This window comes from Syngnathus leptorhynchus, chromosome 18 (assembly GCF_054491065.1).
Source record: "Syngnathus leptorhynchus isolate UIUO chromosome 18, UIUO_Slep, whole genome shotgun sequence".
In the NCBI taxonomy this organism is placed as follows: Eukaryota; Metazoa; Chordata; class Actinopteri; order Syngnathiformes; family Syngnathidae; genus Syngnathus; species Syngnathus leptorhynchus.
Window position 1 is genome coordinate 7,407,706 of NC_141212.1, and position 19,836 is coordinate 7,427,541.

The 19,836-nt window shown below is 42.7% G+C and overlaps 2 protein-coding genes, 1 long non-coding RNA gene and 1 pseudogene across 11 annotated transcripts in view; 2 read left to right on the forward strand and 2 right to left on the reverse strand.

Moving 5' to 3' along the window:
- Positions 1-868: 868 nt before the first annotated feature.
- On the forward strand, positions 869-2,085 carry LOC147042719 (uncharacterized; annotated as a pseudogene).
- Positions 1,575-6,882, reverse strand: LOC147042720 (macoilin-1). 2 transcript variants are annotated; one of them, XM_085937429.1, is made up of 11 exons: positions 6,678-6,882; positions 5,375-5,516; positions 5,070-5,196; positions 4,856-4,979; positions 4,609-4,784; positions 3,842-4,301; positions 3,613-3,771; positions 3,357-3,527; positions 3,101-3,230; positions 2,727-2,901; positions 1,575-2,437 (listed from the first exon to the last, which is right to left on the reverse strand). In XM_085937429.1, the coding sequence occupies exons 1-11, from the start codon at positions 6,752-6,754 to the stop codon at positions 2,247-2,249; spliced, it is 1,932 nt and encodes a 643-aa protein (XP_085793555.1). In that variant the 5' UTR covers positions 6,755-6,882; the 3' UTR covers positions 1,575-2,246. The 2 variants fall into 2 exon arrangements, with proteins under 2 accessions (XP_085793555.1, XP_085793554.1); XM_085937428.1 differs by lacking the exon at positions 6,678-6,882 and adding an exon at positions 5,631-5,725.
- A 3,472-nt stretch (positions 6,883-10,354) lies between these two features.
- Positions 10,355-19,836, reverse strand: part of LOC147042721 (uncharacterized) — a 28,146-nt gene continuing 18,664 nt past the window's right edge. For all 3 annotated transcript variants that reach the window (XR_015068991.1, XR_015068992.1, XR_015068990.1), the window contains one exon: positions 10,355-18,057. This is a non-coding gene — a long non-coding RNA (uncharacterized LOC147042721). The remainder of the gene's footprint in view (positions 18,058-19,836) is intronic.
- On the forward strand, positions 13,150-19,753 carry LOC147042722 (serotriflin-like). Of its 6 annotated transcripts, none has more exons than XM_085938303.1 (10): positions 13,150-13,935; positions 14,053-14,854; positions 15,384-15,528; positions 18,022-18,063; positions 18,246-18,346; positions 18,418-18,508; positions 18,709-18,851; positions 19,181-19,275; positions 19,379-19,461; positions 19,568-19,753. In XM_085938303.1, the coding sequence occupies exons 5-10, from the start codon at positions 18,335-18,337 to the stop codon at positions 19,693-19,695; spliced, it is 552 nt and encodes a 183-aa protein (XP_085794429.1). In that variant the 5' UTR covers positions 13,150-13,935; positions 14,053-14,854; positions 15,384-15,528; positions 18,022-18,063; positions 18,246-18,334; the 3' UTR covers positions 19,696-19,753. The 6 variants fall into 6 exon arrangements, with proteins under 6 accessions (XP_085794429.1, XP_085794431.1, XP_085794427.1 ...); XM_085938305.1 differs by having other exon boundaries at positions 18,022-18,059; XM_085938301.1 differs by lacking the exons at positions 13,150-13,935; positions 14,053-14,854; positions 15,384-15,528 and having other exon boundaries at positions 15,753-18,063.

A 19,836-nucleotide genomic window follows, 5' to 3' on the forward strand; every position in this document is an offset into this window, starting at 1 on the left:
ATTTTTTTTTCTGAAAAATACGGTAATTGATAAATAGATAATAATAAATAGATAATGATAATAAAAAGATTATTTATTTTAGAGTTGTGATTTAATTAATTCTCTCCTACTCTAGTGAGACAACATCGGAAAAACTAACAAACTCCCTCGCTGAGTGGATTGCTCTGGACTGCAGACCACTATCAGTGGTCGAAGATAAAGGGCAACGTCACTGTAGAAATTGCTGGCGTCACAAACAGGGTGTGGCGTTGACAGTCGTTTGCCCTTACTGTACTGAAGAATGACCCCAGTAACTATGCTGAAAATTGCGCTGAACAGTTTCTTTCTATGGCAGAGACATTGGGAATTTAAGAGAAGGTCACCACAATTGGAAGAGACAATGCACAAAGCATTATAGCTGCAGAAAGACAACTCCCCTTCCAGTGCCTTGTTTTGCTCAAATCTTGCAAACGACCCTAATGTCAGCCTTGCTGGAAGTGGGTTTAATGACGCATTTGCAACATGTTGCAAGATTGTGAATCACTTTGGACAAAGTCCTGAATATCAAGGAACTACACCTGGAGCAATTGAAACTGGGGAAGGAAATAAAGCCAGTCATAGAGGATGTTTCCACCAAATTGAATTCAACCCTTGAAATTATACCTTGTCTACTGAAGAAGGAAGAGCCTGATTTAGACTATCAGAAGCACAATCTACATATTACTCCGTCCGAGCTGCTTGAACTCCAAAGGTTGGCAACTCTCCTGGAGTCATGCAAGTGTAAATAAAACTGTTTTGCACTTCCTCACTTTGGCAGCTATTGAGTAGATGAATAATGATGTTGCTGAACTTTCTAGTCCAAATTTGTCACTGAGCTTCTTGGAAGTAACATGCCTCATACTCAGTGGTTTTACCTGCTCTCTGTCACCTGCGCCGCACCAAGGAGATCTCGGATGATGACTCAAACTCTGTGGTGAAATTCAAGACTGCCTTCACAAAAGACTTATCCCAACGTGCGGCAACACTCAACCATGAATGGCTAAAGATATCCACTGTGCTTGACCCACGCTTTAAATTTTTAAAGTGTCTTGCAAGGGGAGAGTGAGAAGAGGTTTGGGTCAACCTTGGGACACTACTGCAACAACAATGTAAATGGTCCATCAAAGAGAAGCCAGCAAAGAAAAAGAGGCTTCTCTCTTAATTTGATTCAGATGAGGCAGACCAGTGGAGCAGGGCCCTGAATTTTTACAAGGCAGATTCCATCATCAGCGAGACAGACTGCCCACTGGAGTGGTGGTCCAGGTGAGCAGGGACCCACTCAGAGGTGTCTGTCCTGGTCCGCAAGTATCTGACTAGTCCTGTCACTTCGGTCCCATGTGGGAGTCTGTTGTCGTTTGCAGGTCACAGTGTTATAAAAAGGAGAGCTGCTGTGAGCTCTGGAGATGTCAACAGGTTAATGGTTAGTAAACAGGATTCATGTCTGTCTATTTATCATCTATTTATTTGTCCACAGTAATTGTTTGAATTAATTTGGAACAAATAGTATGTGATTAAAATGGGATTTATCAAGATGAATTGATAATGCCTCTAATATAAATATACGCACGTGTGTGCATGTATATATATTTTTTTATACAATCCAATATTTTTGTTGTTTTTCCATGTTTAAACAAAACTCACAATTTAATCACAATTTACATCACCATAAAATCCCCTAATCTGGAGATACATGCTTTGTGCTGGTCAGCTATTATATGTAAAACTGTTTTCACACAGTTCAAACATTAGCAGAGTATGAAATGCTTTCAATTTGTTGCCAACATTATTCCAATTATTTAAAATTTCATTGTGTGTGTCACCTCTACAATTCTCAATTTGTCAGGTGACCTTAAAAGTATCTGTTGTATTTTGTGCTTGCATTTTCTTATCTTTTTTTCCAATCATGGCAAAAGAGTGACTGCTCAAAAGAGCCAAATGAAAAATAAGCAAAAACATGAACTGACTTACATGCATGGACCAAATGATGCTTACTTCCAGGTACCCCTGCATTGGAATCGCACCATTGTTATTGGTATAAGCTTTCGTGAAGTCAACGGCGAACATTGAGTGGGATGTCCTATTAGCACCGGTTGTGCAGCTCCCAAGGCATTTTGTCGAGTGGAGGCCGCTTCGGAGTCTTCTTCGGGCTTGAGGCAGACAACATGACGACGGCTGACATATCTTGTCCAGCCCGTCTTTCCCTCCTCCTCACACGGAGGTGCGGGTGTCTACTTCTTCAGACACTGGTACATGAGGGCACGTGGGTTGAGCATGTAGCGCTCTGAGCTGAGAAGCTTGGTGAGGTACTGAGGCATGGGTGGCCGAGGGGCCACGTAGGTCATGCCGGGGCTCACCGCCATCACCTCGGCAATCTTCTGTTTCATGCTGCTGATTTCTTTGTCCTGCCTCAACAGCTTGTCTGGCAGACACCAAGAGGCAGGGTCAATACACACACTACATGTATGTCAAACGTAGATTTTAACGTGGATGTTATTCAAATAATAGCCACAAGAAGGTGCTGATTAGACAGTGAGAAACCATTGGGAGTAGTAAGTCCAGCTTTCTTCCATATTGCAAATGCATGTTGGATTTATTGAGGACTAAATGCTCCATCCACTTCACCTACTTCTCTAATGCGGATACATGTCATAAAACAAATGGACAGATGCATAGATTTGAATGAGTGAAACTAAGAAATGATGTAGAACCTTGAGCGATCTCCAGCTGTCTGCGAGCATCCCCCAGTGCTGAGAACAAGTCCAACTTGATGCGCGTCTCAGCACTCAGGTTGTACTCCAAATGCTGAGCCTTGTCCTGAAGGGCCGACAGAGTGGAAAGGAGCATGTCCGTGTCCTTTTCGATGACGTGGTACTTCCCTAAAGCCTGAAAATTGCAAAATTCCATGGCACATGTGAGAGGAATGTTTGAAGTAATATTAAATTTATATTGGGTACTGCGATGCTGATCAATTTAATTAAGTAAAGCACTACGTATTGCAATACTGCTATCCAAAATGAAACCGATTCAGATAAACTGAACACACACACATGCATTGTGACTATGAAAATATGTCAATAAATACCTCCACATCACTCTCTAGATCAAGCACACGGCTCTCTTTGACTTGATACTGCAGCTGCAGTTGCTTGTACTCAGCCTCCAGATCTTTAACTCTTTTCCTTAACATTTGGCTTTCACTGTTTTCCTGCCTGCTGTGGAACAAAAACAAAGCAGCCATGGAATCACATGAGATGTCCCTTTTCCCATGGTGTCCCTTTAAATAGCGTAGCGGAGTGAGTGTCTGAATACAATGAATATATAGCGGTTGCGTTTTGTACCTGGTGGTCATAGTCCTGGCCACGCCGGCCGCCTCGTCAGGTCTGTGCGCCAAAAGCTCGGCCACCTGCCTCTCAAGCAAGAGCCTGGCCTCTGTCTCCGCCCGTGTCTTCTTTTCCAGCATGGCGCTGGTCTGTTTGTCCCGCTGCTTGGTTTTGTTCAGGCACATTATTCTACAAGGAACACAAATGAAAGCAAAAAATAAATTTCCCACCGCCTTAATGAGAACAACTGTACGATAGAAAATGGTCCACTCACTTGCTCTGCAGTAGCATGTTGGACTGTCGCAACAGGGCCACTTCGGGCCTGAGGCTCCTCTCACTGTTGGTCAAGTTGCAGATGTGACTCCTCAGCTCCTGCTCGCCATGTCGGCTCACCTGCAGCTCGCCTCTCAACTTCCTCAGTTCCTGCTCCAGCCTGAGCAGGAAAACGAGCAGTCGTAAAAGGTGAGTGCTGATGAAGAATTTTCTCTCTCAATATGTCTAACCTGCTCAGCTGTTCAGCATGTTGATTCTGAGCCACTGCAGCACTTTTGTCTGGTCCATCCCGGTTTGGGCTGAGTGTTTTCCCACCGGTGTGTTGTTTCTTCTCCACCCTGCCAGCAGGAGGCGACAGCGTGGCCGCGTTTGCTCGTCGGACTGTGGTTGATAACTTCTTTACTGCACATGCGGCTTTGCTGGCCTTTTCCTCCAGAGGTAATTTTTCTGGGGTTGTGGCGGATTCTAATCCATTGCGGAGTGCCTCTCTGGACTCACTGGAGGTGCCTTTGGACAACAACAGCTTGCGATTGGGTTCAGCTGAACGTATTTCCTGAGTCGCCTTTACAACCACTCGCTCCTCGCTGCAGATCTGGAGGCAGTCTGTGGTGCTGGACCCGTCTTGAGGGAGAACAGCACCATTCTGATACTGGTACTGACTGGACTCAGACTTTGACTTCCATCTGGAGGCTGGAAACAAAACAAAACAAAACAGTCTATTAGTCAGGTTTTCACTTTTTTTTTGTAGATTTTAATCTTATTTCTAATTTACATAGTTCATTTGGTATTGTATATATTGAAGGATATTCATGCAACACTTGCTGCCATATTGTGGCATCTTGGTGCCAAGAAACTAAGTTGAAGTGGTTTGAGGACCTTCATTGTGAGCTCTCTGGAAAATTCTGCATTCACAAAGGTAATAATGCCTTGCACTGACTATTATCTACATACGATGCATCCGAATAATGTCATTGCTCTCGTGTCATTACAGACTTACAGCCATTGTCAACTGTTGTCCTGGGGTAGAGCGGCAAACCCGGCGGGAGCGAGTGCTGCAGCAGGTGCATGTGGAAGTCATTGTCGCTCTGCACCGCTTTCTGAATACGCAGCTTGAAGATGTTGGTGAAGTAGCTGGTGGCGTCAAAGCCCAAATACACGACTGGATATCCGATGCTACATCACAGAAAACACTGTGAGGCAAATGAAATGTGCTAATGTCACCACTAACTAACAATTGAACATACCAGTGAGCAGCAAAGAGATGAGAAAGATTGGCATGAGAGGTTTTAAGGTCTTTGAGTCGAAGTGAAGCCTCTGTGTACACAAGAAAAATCCACAAGGACACGGTGGAGATGCAGATGCCTTTCTCTGAGGAGGGAATAAAAAATCTTTGGTGAGAATTTTTTTTTACATTTTGTTATTTCATTGCACAACATTTTTGAGAGTGTGTATGCTCACCTGTGTGCCAAATATAATTGAATACGACGTAAGTGCTGGCCACAAAGAAAAGCCAGTGCAGAGGAACAAAAATCAAACAAAAGATGTCAAGTGTGAAGGCGGCACATACAAAAACGACACAAATAACCTGCAAGCACACAAATTATGTTGTTAATAGATTTGATTTCCGTCACAAGGTATCATTTGTTTTGTTGCAGTTTTAGGAAAAACAAAATTTAAAGTTATTTTATGAATTTAAAACTTTAAGTCTGCTAGTTTAAGGCCTACAACACATATTAGGAAACGCCATAGACAAGGGTCCTCACCAGCCCGTGGCAATGGAAGGTTGTGTACACGCTCCCAAAGAAGAGCCAGCATGGCCACAGGTATTCCAGACGAAATTCCAAAAGGAAATCTGCCAGTAGCACCAACATCCACATGGCTATAAATTTCAGGAAGGTGTATGCACTGCAATCATACGAAAAATACATCAATGCATATACAAAAATCTATCAATAATCAAACATTGTAAATCCCATCAAAGCTATGATAATAATAATAATAATGAATAATGAGTCAAACCCTGTTTATTTGTGGGATCTTAAATGTGTCAACATCCATTTAATTTAAGCCACTTGACCAACGATGACTGTCTTGATTTAGTTTTATGAGCCCACCACAAAGCCCAGACGAGGAGCTGTGCTTTTCTCCCTTTGTTCTGCGCGTCCATTGGCTGCTGTTACCACATCGGCCCTTCTTTGTTTGGTAACCATGGCGATATTTCATCTGGAGTAGAGCGAGGCAGCGGGGGAGAGCCACAGCTTCCTCCCGCACATGATTTCAATCCCAATTGTTTTCGAGCGCAACTGTTTAATTTATCTTGAATCTTAGACAAAAAATATATATATTTGCGAGGACAAACATGTTTGAGTCCATGCTTTTGTCATGGACTCCACGGCACAAGTCACGTGAGAAGTTGTTTGATAAAAAGGAGCCGAGGAAACATTAAAAAAAGATGATCAAAAAATGACATGACAATTCAACAATAAGTATATTACACAATTACTCAAAATGTATGTTTATTGTAACAGCAAGTTTTACAATAACAAAATTATATGGAACCATTGGCCATAAAAATATAATTTACATTTCTTTTGTCAAGATAAAGAGTGGAAGTTGTTCAAAAATATTTTTTCATAGTCATTTTATATTATTCTAATTTTAAAAGTATTTATGTAAAACATGAAAATAAAGTTTATCTGTATTTTATAAATAAATAAATGTAGCCGTTTACATTTTTTGGGGTGGCACATTTTACACAAAATAAGGACTTATCAGTGTGCGTGACATTTCAAGCAAAGAACTCGTAAAAAAAAAAAAAGATGACTCCAAATGTGATTTTAATATGAAATGGCATGCGTGGCAATAGAAGCAGGCCGATGGTAACGTAATGCATCTTTCTTATTTTTGGACTCTGCCGATGTGGACAATGAAGTGCCCACACACTCACGCAGTCAAAACGAAAACAACAAGGCGGTGACGTGATGCAGACAGGTGTGCCACAGGCATGTACACAAAGACGCAGACGGGCAGCACCACAACAAAAACAGCCACCGGCGGGCTGTCTACCTTTCAGACAGCCTCTCGCTTATTTTCAATTTCTTCATCTTTCGGAGCCTGCTCGCGTCCACGTATCGTTTCTTCATGGTATCTCACTTATTTCTCCCTCTCCCCGTCGCCCTTTGTCTTCCACTGCGACGGAAGAGGAAGGGCTGTTTGCTGCGCGATGAAGAGGATGTTCACTCCAACCTGTGATGATGACGATGATGGTGAGAATGGTGATGGTGGTGGTGGCGATGTCGAGGAACGAAAATAGGGTACTACTGAGCGATGGTGCGCATGCGCAGTGAATGGCGCACCGACAAGCGTGGAAGGCAAAAACACATGCATGTCGGGCAAAGAAGACACCGTGACTCAATTCAGTTGACAATCATTGTGAATTTGTGACTGTTAAATATAATGTCAATTCAGTTGACATGGCCAGGAAAAAGAGGACGTCTGGTCACCCTATCACACTTTCACTATTTGTTGTGAAACACAGGCTCTTCCATGTGAACTGAGCTTTCTTGGTTACCGTACACGTCCACACAATGAGCAGGTCTAGTGGTGACTACCAGTCGTGTTTGAGTGAGTAATTTTCAAGCTCTCATTTGCCGTTTATGTATATGGATGTGTATACGCCATTTAGGAGCATATTTGTGACAGAAGCTCCGAGGATGCAACAAGACCACCTGCTTCACCTACTCGCACTGCAGCGGCTCCTTCTGCACGACAAGGAACATGTGAATAGATGCCAATCTCATCCTAATTGTGAATAGAGTTAAGTTTTACTGTGCGCTTCTGCAGGAGCTCCTCTCTGAGGCCAGAAAGCAGCGTAGTGGACTCGACACAAAGAGAAGTGGACTTGGAGCTTTTGGCAAGAATGTCAACATCATGAAGGTTCACCATTAGTCTACCTATAATCAAAGGGTGCAAAAGTCAAGGTCCAGAAAGTGGAAAGCGTGCCACAGTTTGGCTTTAAACACAGGTGTTTCTACTTGGATCATATATTGGCCAGTGAAGTAGAAGCACAAAGAAGCCAAAGTGTGGCAGGGTTTCTGGACCGTGAGTTGCCACCTCTGCCTGTAATGAGAAGGAACATAGACACCGGAAAATTTTTAATAGTTTACTTTTATTTCCAACTGTAGTGTCACGGGTGGAAACGGAATGGAGCAAGGTAACCAAGTGCAGCTTGGACCAAGGTTTATTGGCAGAATTAAAAGTACAGACTCATTAACCTGACATGACTTCACAAAACTAACATGACTTCCTAACCAAAACATACTTGAAACCGACAGGAACCAAAAGGACATGAAGACGGCACGACAACAAAACAACAGACAACTACAATGATCCGACGGGGAGTGAGGGGCAGACAGGACTTATATACACGATAGGTAACAAGAGGCAGGTGAGAACAATCAAACCAATCATGGGCACACAGGAGGGGAGGGGCGAGCGCACAGACAGAAACCATGACAACAGACATGTAGAACGGCTGGGGACGAGACGTGACATGTAGACTGGAACCTCCTGCTGGAGGAGCTGGTCATTTGTGCACTTAAAGGACAAACAGCTGTCCGAGCCACTGAAGTGTTGCAAAGATTCTCGAGGACGGACATACCTGCACACAGCACACGGGAACAGTTGCGATTCTGTAAGTGTCCTTGCACGTCTCAACACTGAAAATGGAGGCAGCCTTGAGGACCTTATGCATATTTTCTCCAGCAGGTGGCAAGTCTTGGTGGCAGAGTAACTCAATGGCACTCCTACTATAAGCTGTGCTGCATGAAGAGGCAAAGAAAAAGCAGGCAAGTGTTCTTGAAACTTAAACATGTGAAGTTTTTGGTCACTTGTGTCACCTGTTGGACAGAAAGTTAATCATGACTCCACGTTTGCCACACCATTTGGAACAACCACCGGTCAAGTATTTTGATTCATTCCATTAGTCTTTGCAACAGGTTCAAGCCCAGTCGATCCATACAGAAGGAACCTGGTACTTCACCACCATCAAGAAGAACATGCGCCAGCAGAGAGCAGGTAAAATACAACTTGTTCAGTGTTCTGATTGCAAGGTGTTTCCTTACCCTCCTTCTCTCTTTCCTGAATCTCAGCTGGTGCTTGTCTCTCCTGGAGTGATACAAAATGTTTGTGTGTCTGCGGTACTGATTACTCCAAAGTGTCTGTTGCCATGATTGTATTGTACGCTGAAATAAATTTGCACAGGTATCAAAGTGTGTGTGTCACCAGTGAAGAGAGGAGGGCAGCACCGGACGGATCAACCACAGCTTGCTGGCCTGAAAGACACGGTAATTTTTAACCATTCTATTTTTTGAATTACAACCTTACGAGCTAGTTGGGCTGAGTAACGTGACATTTGGTTGACATGTTTAGCAAGAGTTGACCTGCAAACATCACATGAAGAATCCATCCATCCAGCCAGCCATCCATCTATTATCTGTACCGCTTGTCCCCACTGGGGTTGCGGTCGTGCTGGAGCCTATCCCAGCAGTCATTAGGCAGTGGGGGGACACACCCTGAACTGGTCGCCAGCCAATCGCAGGGCACACAGAGACGAACAATCATTCAAGATTCAAGATTCAAGAAGAATTTATTCGCCATGTTTGAGTGTGCCAAACAAGGAATTTGACTTCGTTACATCACAGTCTCTGTTCAACATTTAGGTGACTAACAACACTCAGGACATGTGAAAATGACAAATGACACTATGACAATATTCTCAGCCATCCCCTGATCTTAAACTCCCAAGAGGGCAAGGAAAAACTCAAATCTCCGACTAGGGGAAGTGAGAAACCTTTAGAAGAGACCACAGATAGGAGGGTCCCACTTCCAGGGTGACCAGGCTGCAATGGATGCAGAGAAGACACATAGTGCAAACAGTGTAGACAATCCAAAAAGGTGTGGAGAGCAGGATGTTATTGCTCAGCAATGACTCTGGGACTCTAAGAGTGGTGTGAGTTCATCAGAGCAACAGCCTGGGGGAAGAAGCTGTTTCTGTGTCTGCTGGTTTTGGCGTACAGAGCTCTATAACGCCGTCCGGAGGGGAGTAGTTCAAACAGACTGTGACTTGGGTGAGAAGGGTCTGTAGAGATGTTGCGTGCGCGTTTCCTAGTCCTGGACAGGTACAAGTCTTGGATAGATGGGAGGTTGATTCCAATGATCTTTTCTGCAGTCCTGATTGTCTGTTGCAGTCTGTGCTTGTCTTGTTTGGAGGCCGATCCAAACCAGACAGTGATGGAGGTGCAGAGGACAAACTGGATGATGGCAGTGTAGAAGGTCTTCAGCAGCTCCCGCGGCAGGTTGAACCTGTTGAGCAGTCTCAGGAAGCACTCAGGAAGCACTCCCACTCACACCTAGGTACAATTTGGAGTGCTCAATCAGCCTACCAAGCATGTTTTTGGGATGTGGCAGGAAACCGGAGTGCCCAGAGAAAACTCCCGCGGGCCCAGGGAGAACATGCAAACTCCACACAGGGAGGGCCGGAGATGGAATCGAACTTCCACCCTCCTAACTGTGAGGCGGTCGTGCTAACCAGTGCCCCACCGAGCCGCCTGCACACGAAGCAATTCTTTAAAAAAACAGAGTCCATTTGAAGGGCTGCAGACCCAAAGAAAAAAAAAAAAGGCAAATTCTTGATTTAGAATCACTAAATCAAGAATTTGCCTTTTTTTTTTTTCTTTGGGTCTGCAGCCCTTCAAATGGACTCTGTTTTTTTGAATAATTTTGCAGTCATTCTGGCCTTTCTGTTGATGATGCAAGCCTGTGGACAGAAATTAGACAATTAGATGTACTCCATTAAAAGCGTTAACTTAGAAACACACTGGAAGTTGGCTATTTTAAGCTCAATTTGAAGATTTGCAACTGTAGGCAGAAATTACACAATAAAAACCCATAAGAATCAAATTTTATTTGATTCATTCATTTGTGAATTGTTGTAAAAGTTTGGTCTACTTACCTTCGGCTAAACGGCGCTATTGTCCAGAGGCTGCTGAAAGTGTGCGACATTGATAGTTATGTGCACACACACAGCCTTAAATGGTGCATAGTGTGGTGATTGAACCCAGGTCTTCCGAACACAAGGCAAAGATTTATACCATTTTAGCTGGAAAATTCCGATTTTTTATTTTTTAAGTCATAAAGTAAAATTGAAAATTTTCCCCCTTGAATAGGTTTCATCAGGTGACGTCAAGAAAAAAAAATTATTTAATGCAGAACTGTGTCAAAAGGTTATTCCCTATGTGTCAAATGAGCATACAACGTTGATCTACATTTAATGTAATGATTCGAACCAGGATATCAATCTTAATACACAATGTTATTAACCACTCGACTACCATCCAACATAAAAGAAAAGTCAATAAGTACAACCACTGCCACGTTTTTATATTACCGGAAGAGATTCTCACATTGCTTACTATACATGGTAATTCAATTTAAAAATATCGTATTGGCCCGAATATAAGACTGCCCCGATTATAAGACGACCCCCTCTTTTTCAAGACTCAAGTTTGAAAAAAGACTTTTTGAACACCAAATTTAATTCTTATACAGAAAATAATTACATCTGAAACAAATGATTATTACAATATATTCGAGAGAAAAATCATGTTATTTTGCCTCATTCAAGTCATGCAAAAACTGTCTATCACATCTTAATATCTGAACATTTAAATATGTAAACTAAAGTGCAATCACATTTGTAAATTAATGGCTTCTGGTTTTTGAAATGTAAATAAACCAATCTATAAAACAACAAAATTGCAATGACGGCATTAACCATCAAAGTGAATGGTCTAACTGTAGTCTTGAAACAAATCTGAAAAAGGAAAATCATTGCAATAAAATAATGCAAACTGCTACCGCAATTGTTGGGGAGCCTGAGGACTGTATAAGGGGGTTCGGATGGTTATGCTCTTTTCTCCCCCGGGTGTTGGTCAGAACACAGGAGGGATGACGTGGTTCAGTTTTGATTGCTTTGCTGAATTATTGGCAAAAAAATAATAATGAAATACTCTCGGCAACACACCAAACATAAGTCATCGATCGAGACAACAAAATACATTTGCTGGCGTAACGGCCACTCGTACGATGCGAGGCAAACTTAAAGGAGCACGCCTGAGCTGTCAATCAAACGGTGTGCACGCAAAGCAAATCGCGATTAGACAAATGGCACAACAGTGGACAGTAGTAACAATGAAATGTATATACAGTAATCCCCCGTTTATCGCGGATAATTGGTTCCAAAAACCACCCGCGTTAAATGAAATCGGCGAAGTATGGTCATGTTGGAATTTTTTCTAATTTAACATGAACGCGAGTTACTAATCTGACTCCAATTTGTGACCTTACCCAACTGCCACTCATCCAACAATATGCGCGCTCGTTCTGCAATAGAAAGGTATCAGGAAGCTGGCATTTTCACACACGAGTGGATTTATTCCTAACACACAAATCTAATACATCACCTGGGTCTCGGGTCCCTCTCAATACACCTCTGTACGCCTCTGTTGCCACCAGCAGACGTACTCTACTTCCGAGTTGCCCAGCCATTAATTATACTACACAATAGGCAAATGGCACATCAACAAAGGCATTCTGTCATTATTCTATTGGCTATGTGTATACTGCATTTAACTTTAGCTTGCTCTTATTGGTCTTTCTTCTTCTGCAGAATCATTTGCTCGCTCCTCCTGGTTGTAGTTTTCCATACAGGGTCCCCAGTTGTTATCTACCAGCTGGCCCTGTGGGTATCTTGTCCTCCTTGCTGCTTCTGGGTTATCTTGTACTCCTTGCTGCTCCTGCGTCATTGTTTGTTCTGGAATATTTCATTCGTGCACATCCTTGCCCACATATCTTGTTTTGTCTCCACCGTCACACACTCAGCACTTTACAGTTTCATACTCTCATGCACAAGATGTCTAATGAACTACTTTAAGATCAAACTCTTATATTCCTTTAGTCACCAACAAGAAGTACTGGGCAGGCTAACGAGTTAGGGGAAAGACGCTAATTCGCAATAGCGCTAACACGCGAAAACGGACTTCTAAAGGAATGTAAACAAACATTTGGAGCAATACTACATTGTCCTAAAGGTTAGACACGTTTCCTCAATTCAGAAGTTTTTTTTTTCCCTTTTAAATGTTTTGTTTAATTTGGAAAAAAAAATCCGCGATGAAGTGAAGCCACAATAAACGAAACGCGAAGTAGCGAGGGATCACTGTACTCACTTTGTTTCAAAGACACACACGATCAGAGCAACATACTCAGTCGATTATGAGCGCGCCGGAGGTGTCAATCAAACGGCATGCATACAAAGAAAACCGCGATTGGACAAACAAAGTCAAAAAGTCAAAGTCTGCTTTAATGTCTATTTCTTCACGTTTAAGACACACAAAGAGATCAAAATTACTTACGTTTCCCACCGTCCCACGGTGACTAGACAATTACACAACACATACAAGCAAATAGCACAAAGAGTAAAAATGAATAGACAAGAGCGATGAATAAGTAATAAGCAAATCACACAATAAATAAACAATAAATAAATAAATAGACAAATAAGAGGAGCAAAATGGAGCAAGCGTGCAGACAGCCAGAATCTAGCGCAAAAGAACAGGACGTTATGCAGCCTAGGGTGGAGGGGGGAGAGAATTAAGGAATGTGACAACTTGGAGTATGAAGCTGTTGGTGAGTTTGGTGGTGCGGGAGCGCAGGCATCTGTACTTCCTCCCAGAGAGCAGAAGATCAAACAAAGAGTGAGCGGGGTGACTCACATCACACGCAATTGCAGTCGCCTTGCGGGTGAGACGGGAGGTGTAAATGTCCTTCAGGGAGGGGAGTGAAGCCCCAATGATCTTACTATGTGCTGCAGAGCCTTCGTGTTGTATTCAGTGCAGCCACCACCCCACACAGCGATACAACTGGAGAGGATGCTCCCAATGGTGCCACGGTAGAATGTGGTCATGACGGCAGGAGGCGCATTTGCTCGCCTGAGTTTCCGCAGAAAGTCTAGGCGGCGCTGAGCTTTCTTCGCCAGCGACGCAGCATTGGTGGTCCAGGAGAGGTCCTCACTGATGTGCACCCCCAGGAATCTGGCGCTGCTCACTCTCTCCACCAGGTAGCAGTGCAGTCATGCGTCAGCAGGGTGAAGAGCAGTGGACTGAGCACACACGCAGCCTTGAGGGGCCCCCGTGCTCAGCGTGATGCTGCCGGAGACATTGTCGCCAACACGCACTACCTGAGGCCTCTGACAGAGCCAGTTGCAAAGGTAGGTACTGAGGCCCAGCTTGTCGAGTTTGCAGATAAGACGCTGTGGAACAATGGTGTTGAACGCAGAACTGAAGTCCACAAACAGCAATCTCACATACAAGTCTCTGTTCTCCAGGTGGGTGAGGGCAGAGTGGAGGGCAGAGCAGACGGCATCCTCAGAGGACCGATTGGCTCGGTACGCAAATTGGACGGGGTCTATGGTGGGGGGAAGAACAGATCTGACGTGCGCCATGACAAGCCGCTCAAAGCACTTCATGACGATGGGTGTCAGTGCCACAGGGCGGTAGTCATTGAAGCAGGAAGGAGCAGAATTTTTCGGCAGAGCTATGATGGTGGCAGCCTTGAAACATGACGGGACGATGGCCTGCTGCAGGGAAATGTTAAAGATGTCCGTGAAGACATCCATCAGCTCCTCAGCGCAGTCCTTCCGCGCTCGACCCGGGATGTTGTCCGGCACAACAGTGGACAGTAATAACCATAAAATGTATATACTCACTTTGTGTCAAAGGCGCACACGATCACAGCAACATAGTCAATACCAGCAACCTTTAACTAACTGCTGCGCACAAGTGAAAATGGGTATACTGTCTAGACCCCGAATATAAGACGACACCCACTTTTTCAGTCTTATTTCAATGCAAAAAAACCTCATCTTATATTCGGCCCAATACGGTACATGGTATTCTTTTTAAAGCCTTACTATAAATGGTCATTTAATAAAACACTTTTATTCTGTTGGAGAAAAAAGCCTTCCTATGGTCATTCATTTTAATCCATGTGAGACCAACATCACTTAACAGGAACATCATGGATGAGGAAACAGAACCGAAGCTTCGCTCCACTTGATGAAGGACATCCTGCTTTGGAGAACAATAGATGAAGGAAGCCCTACCTGCCTTTTTTGGCTCATGATCCAGGTGATTTTCAGGGGGCAGGTGAAAATACAGCACCGGAAATCCAAGGGGAAATTTCTAGGAGGGGTTCCTGAATAACTTCACCAAATATGTAGGATAGTTCAAAGTTGCAATAGAAATAGTCACCGTGGGACGGTGGGAAACGTAATTTCGATCTCTTTGTGTGCCTGGCATGTGAAGGAATTGACAATAAAGCGGACTTTGACTTTTGACTTTGAAATGTGAATTAAAAAAAACAACAAACTACATTGGTGCTGTTTAAAATTGCGCATACATTTTTTTTTAGTGGAATACTTAACAAAATTTGGTTTTAGCAGTTGAGGCAATTTGGAAGTCAGTGTTTGTCAGTTATTCTAAGCACTGCTGGATTATATAAACAGAGCCACGGCTCAAATCAAGATCATTTTACAGGTGCAACACAGCAGGAAAAATTCCATGAGATGCCCTTGATGCATGTTTGCAGTCATTTATTTAGAAAAAAAAGTGGGCACTTGATGGCCATTTTGGCATTTTTCTTGTTTCTGTGTTGCAGGTCATGACTGGTGAGAACTTGTACATACATATCCAGCAACAAAAACAGCTGAAGCAAAGCCATCCAGTCATGGTATGACAAAGTGAAGAACTGGCGCTACGGAGTGGGTTCTGGTAACAGACAAGTTGTTGGACATTTCACACAGGTACATTGAGGACTGACATGCTCAGAACTATGATGCTGTGACTTAGTCGGTTAAGGTGCCTTTACCCCTAAAAAAAAACTCAGAGTTATTTAGCAACCTTAGGAGAACAGTTGAAGAAAAATGTAAACAACCAATAATAAATACAGTTGACCATTAAAGGTTAACTGTTTACATAAAAATGCATTTTCAAAATCTACATATTTTGTTTAAATGAAATATATTTTTATGAATAGAATAAAATAATTTTATTTTGTATGCATTTCTATTTTTAATCTAATATAATAATACCTCTCCAGATTGTTTGGTATCGCTCCAATCAGATTGGCTGTGCGATGTCATCCAACTCCCACTACAAGTATTTCTACGTCTGCCACTACTGCCCACCATAAGTACATAAAACTAACTCAATAATTTCCTGTTGCCAGGGCAATACTAAAACGTGACTTATTGTCAGGAGCCAACTGTTAGGATGCATGACGCAGAGATTAGCGTTAGCTGACACCATTATTACCGTATTGGCCCGAATATAAAATGACCCTGATTATAAGACGACCCACTCTTTTTCGAGACTCAAGTTTGAAAAAAGACTTTTTGAACACCACATTTAATTTGTATACAGAAAATAATGACATCTGAAACAAGTGATTATAATAGCATATTCGAGAGAAAAATCATGTTATTTTGCCACATTCAAATCATGCAAAAACTGTCTATCACATCTTAATATCTGAACATTTAAATATGTAAACTAAAGTGCAGTCACATTTGTAAATGAATGGCTTCTGGGTTTTGAAATGTAAAAAAACCAATCTACTATGATAACACAACAAAATTGCAATAACTGCATTAACCATCAAGGTGAAGTCTAACTGAAGTCTTGAAAAAAATCTGAATAAGGAAAAACATTGCAATAAAATAATGCAAACTGCTACCGCTATTGTTGGGGGAGCCTGAGGATTGAATGAAGTTTCAGTGAACATCGTCACACACACATCACATGGGTGTGGTGAAATTTATCCTCTGCATTTAACCCATCCCCATGTGATTTTGATTCATCCCCTAGGGGAGAGGGGAGCAGTGAGCAGCAGAGGTGCCACGCTCAGGAATCATTTGGTGATCTAACCCCCCAATTCCAACCCTTAATGCTGAGTGCCAAGCAGGGAGGCAATGGGTCCCATTTTTATAGTCTTTGGTATGACCCGGCCGGGGTGTGAACGCACAACCTGTCAGAGCGGACACTCTACCACTAGGCCACTGAGCTATAAAAGGGGTTTGACTCGGATGGTGATTCTCTTTTCGCCCCCGGGTGTCGGTGAGAACAGGAGGGAAGACGTGGTTCAGTTTTGATTGCTTTACTGAATTATTGGCAATAAATAACTATAACTGAAATACTCTCGGCAACACACCAAACATAAGTCATCGATCGAGACCAAAAAAAATACATTTGCTGGCGACTGTTATTCGCCGTGCCGATGCGTAACGGCTACTCGTACGATGCGAGGCAAATTTAAAGGACCACGCCGTAGCTGTCAATCAAACGGCGCGCACACGAAGCAAACCGCGATCAGACAAACGGCACAACAGTGGACAGTAGTAATCATGAAATGTATATACTCACTTTGTGTTAAAAACGCACACGATCACAGCAACATACTCAGATGATTATGAGCGCGCCGGAGCTATCAATCAAACGGCGCGCACACGAAGCAGACAGCGATCAGACAAACCGCACAACAGTGAACAGTAGTAACAATGAAATGTATATACTCACTTTGTGTCAAAGACGCACACGATCACAGCAACATACTCAGCAACCTTTAACTTACTGCTGCGCAGAAGTGAAAATGGGTATAATGTCTAGACCCCGAATAGAAGACGACCCCCACTTTTTCAATCTTATTTCAATGCAAAAAACATCGTCTTATATTCGGGCCAAAACGGTATATGACAAGCATGACATACGAGAATGTTTGGGGAAGTTCACATGGTGACCAAGTGCTGCCTCAAGTGAAAATACAGACGATGCTTTAACCTTGTCTTTAAAAAAAAATATATATGTAATTGTATATAATTTTATATATCTTTTTTTCCATTCAACACAAGAAAGACAATTCTGGAATGATAACCCCGAATTGACTTGCTAATTGTTGTGCTTTTCGGGAGGAAAGAAATATAATGACCAAACTAAATAAGGGAAGATCAAATTAAACAGGACTAGCAGTTTTTACCATTATATAATTATTAGTATATTTTTTATTATTATATAAACAGAGATGGCTCAAACCATCAGGGTCATCTCACAGGTGCTACACGGCAGGAAAAACTCCATGAGATGACCTTGAATGAGTGAGTGTGCGTGTGTTTAAGCTCACGTGGCAGAATGGCCTCAGCGTATATAAATTGGCCCTAAGAGGGTGTCTGTCCAGAATTTAGCAATGAATGCCTTCCTTTTTACCTTCCTGTGCGCCTCGGGCCTCTGCGTTGCCCTTCAAGTCTCAGCCAGCTTGGAGGAGGATGCGGAGCCGGTGCCTGTAAGTACAATCATATGTCAACAATATCAGATGCATTTTGTGCATTTAACGCTCAACTCTTCCTCTCACATTTTTTATCGAATCCGATCATTCTGAAGGTAGGTGAGTCTATTTATTCCTATAACAATTCCTAGTAAAGTCTTTTCCAGCCACACGAGATAAACGTTTAACACCACCTGACTTTAGGAACCGTCCTGACCTCATCCTCCGAACAGAATGAGATCGTGAATAAACATAACACCCTGAGGAGAAACGTCAACCCTACTGCGAGCAACATGCTAAAAATGGTAAAGGCCAAAGGCATTGATCATCCATAGCGCAATAGGGCCATACAAGTGTACTTGTCTCACCTCCACAGAGTTGGAACAGAGAAGCCGCAACCAATGCTCAGAATTGGGCTAACACCTGTTCCATGAAGCATAGCCCAGACAGCTACAGGGAGATCAGTAGTAAGTTGTTTATTAGCAAGCATGCACATCATGTGCAGAGCTTGCATGTTTGCGGTCATTTATTAAGAAAAAAAGTGGGAGCTTGAGAAATATGTAATCTATATTAAATAATATAGCGGTTTAGTTTTTTGGGGGTGTGAAATGGAGAAATCTGAATAGCAAATGGCCATTTTGGCATTTTTCTTGTTTCTGTGTTGCAGCTAGCGGCTGTGGTGAGAACTTGTACATGTCCAGCCACAAAAACAGCTGGAGCAACGCCATCCAGTCGTGGTATGATGAAGTGAAGGACTGGCGCTATGGAGTGGGTTCTGTTAACGGGCGAGTTGTTGGACATTTCACACAGGTACATTGAGGACTGACATGCTCAGAACTATTATGCTGTGACTTAGTCAGTTAAGATGCTTGACTGGTAAACAGGAATTCTTGGGTTTAATTCCCAGCAGTGCCTTTCCCCTAAGAAAAAAGGAAAATCATTTAGCAACCTTGGGAGAACAGTCGAAGAAAAATGTAAACAACCAATAATAAATAGAGAGGGCCATTAATCTTGAACTGTTGTTCCCTTTATAAAAAAAAAAAGCTTTTTCAAATTCTATATATTTTGTTAAATTAAAATGAAATATATTTATTTATTTTGGTTGCATTTCTATTTCTAATCTAATCCTACATCTCCAGATTGTTTGGTACCGCTCCAATCAGATTGGTTGTGCGATGGCCTACTGTCCCAACTCCCGCTACAAATATTTCTACGTCTGCCACTACTGCCCACCGTAAGTACATAAAACACCTCTAATCCATATGAACACACATTCAGGTTTGCAGTCAGTGAGTGGGAGTCCTTGTGCAAAAAATGTTTGACGTGCACTATTTTAGCGGAAATTACCAGCTTGCTCGCCCTTACAAATCTGGCCCCACGTGTGCTGACTGTCCAAACGCTTGTGAGAGTAACCTCTGCAGTAAGTAGCCCGAGTTCTCGCTGTAAAAAAACAACAACAGAAAATGTCTACTTGCCCTGCAGTTCTTTCCATTGCCATAACACTTCACGGTATCATCCCCCTCTAGCCAACCCGTGTCAGTACACTGACAAGTACAGCAACTGTCCTGATCTGAAGAAGCAGCATGGTTGCCAGAACAGCAACGTTGCCTCTTGGTGCCCCGCCTCCTGCAAGTGCACGTCTCAGATTATCTAAAAGTTTCCGTCTGAAATGTTGCATTGAATAAAAATAATTTAAAAAGTCTTGCAACATACATGTGAAGTCATTGATGTGTCTAACCCTAACCTTGCCTTATTTTTTTATACATTCCACAAAAGAAAGACAATTCTGGTATGA

What these genes read in the sequence shown, in the direction of transcription:
- LOC147042720 (XM_085937429.1), bottom strand. Translation starts at nt 6,754, where the DNA reads ATGAAGAAACGATACGTGGACGCGAGCAGGCTCCGAAAGATGAAGAAA. An exon ending in CATGCTGAACAGCTGAGCAG is followed by an intron (nt 3,772 to 3,841) that starts GTTAGACATATT and finishes TTTCCTGCTCAG; the next exon opens with GCTGGAGCAGGAACTGAGGA. An exon ending in GCCAGGACTATGACCACCAG is followed by an intron (nt 3,231 to 3,356) that starts GTACAAAACGCA and finishes TTTGTTCCACAG; the next exon opens with CAGGCAGGAAAACAGTGAAA.
- LOC147042722 (XM_085938301.1), top strand. Translation starts at nt 17,964, where the DNA reads ATGAATGCCTTCCTTTTTACCTTCCTGTGCGCCTCGGGCCTCTGCGTT. An exon ending in CAGCTACAGGGAGATCAGTA is followed by an intron (nt 18,509 to 18,708) that starts GTAAGTTGTTTA and finishes TCTGTGTTGCAG; the next exon opens with CTAGCGGCTGTGGTGAGAAC. An exon ending in TTGTTGGACATTTCACACAG is followed by an intron (nt 18,852 to 19,180) that starts GTACATTGAGGA and finishes CTACATCTCCAG; the next exon opens with ATTGTTTGGTACCGCTCCAA.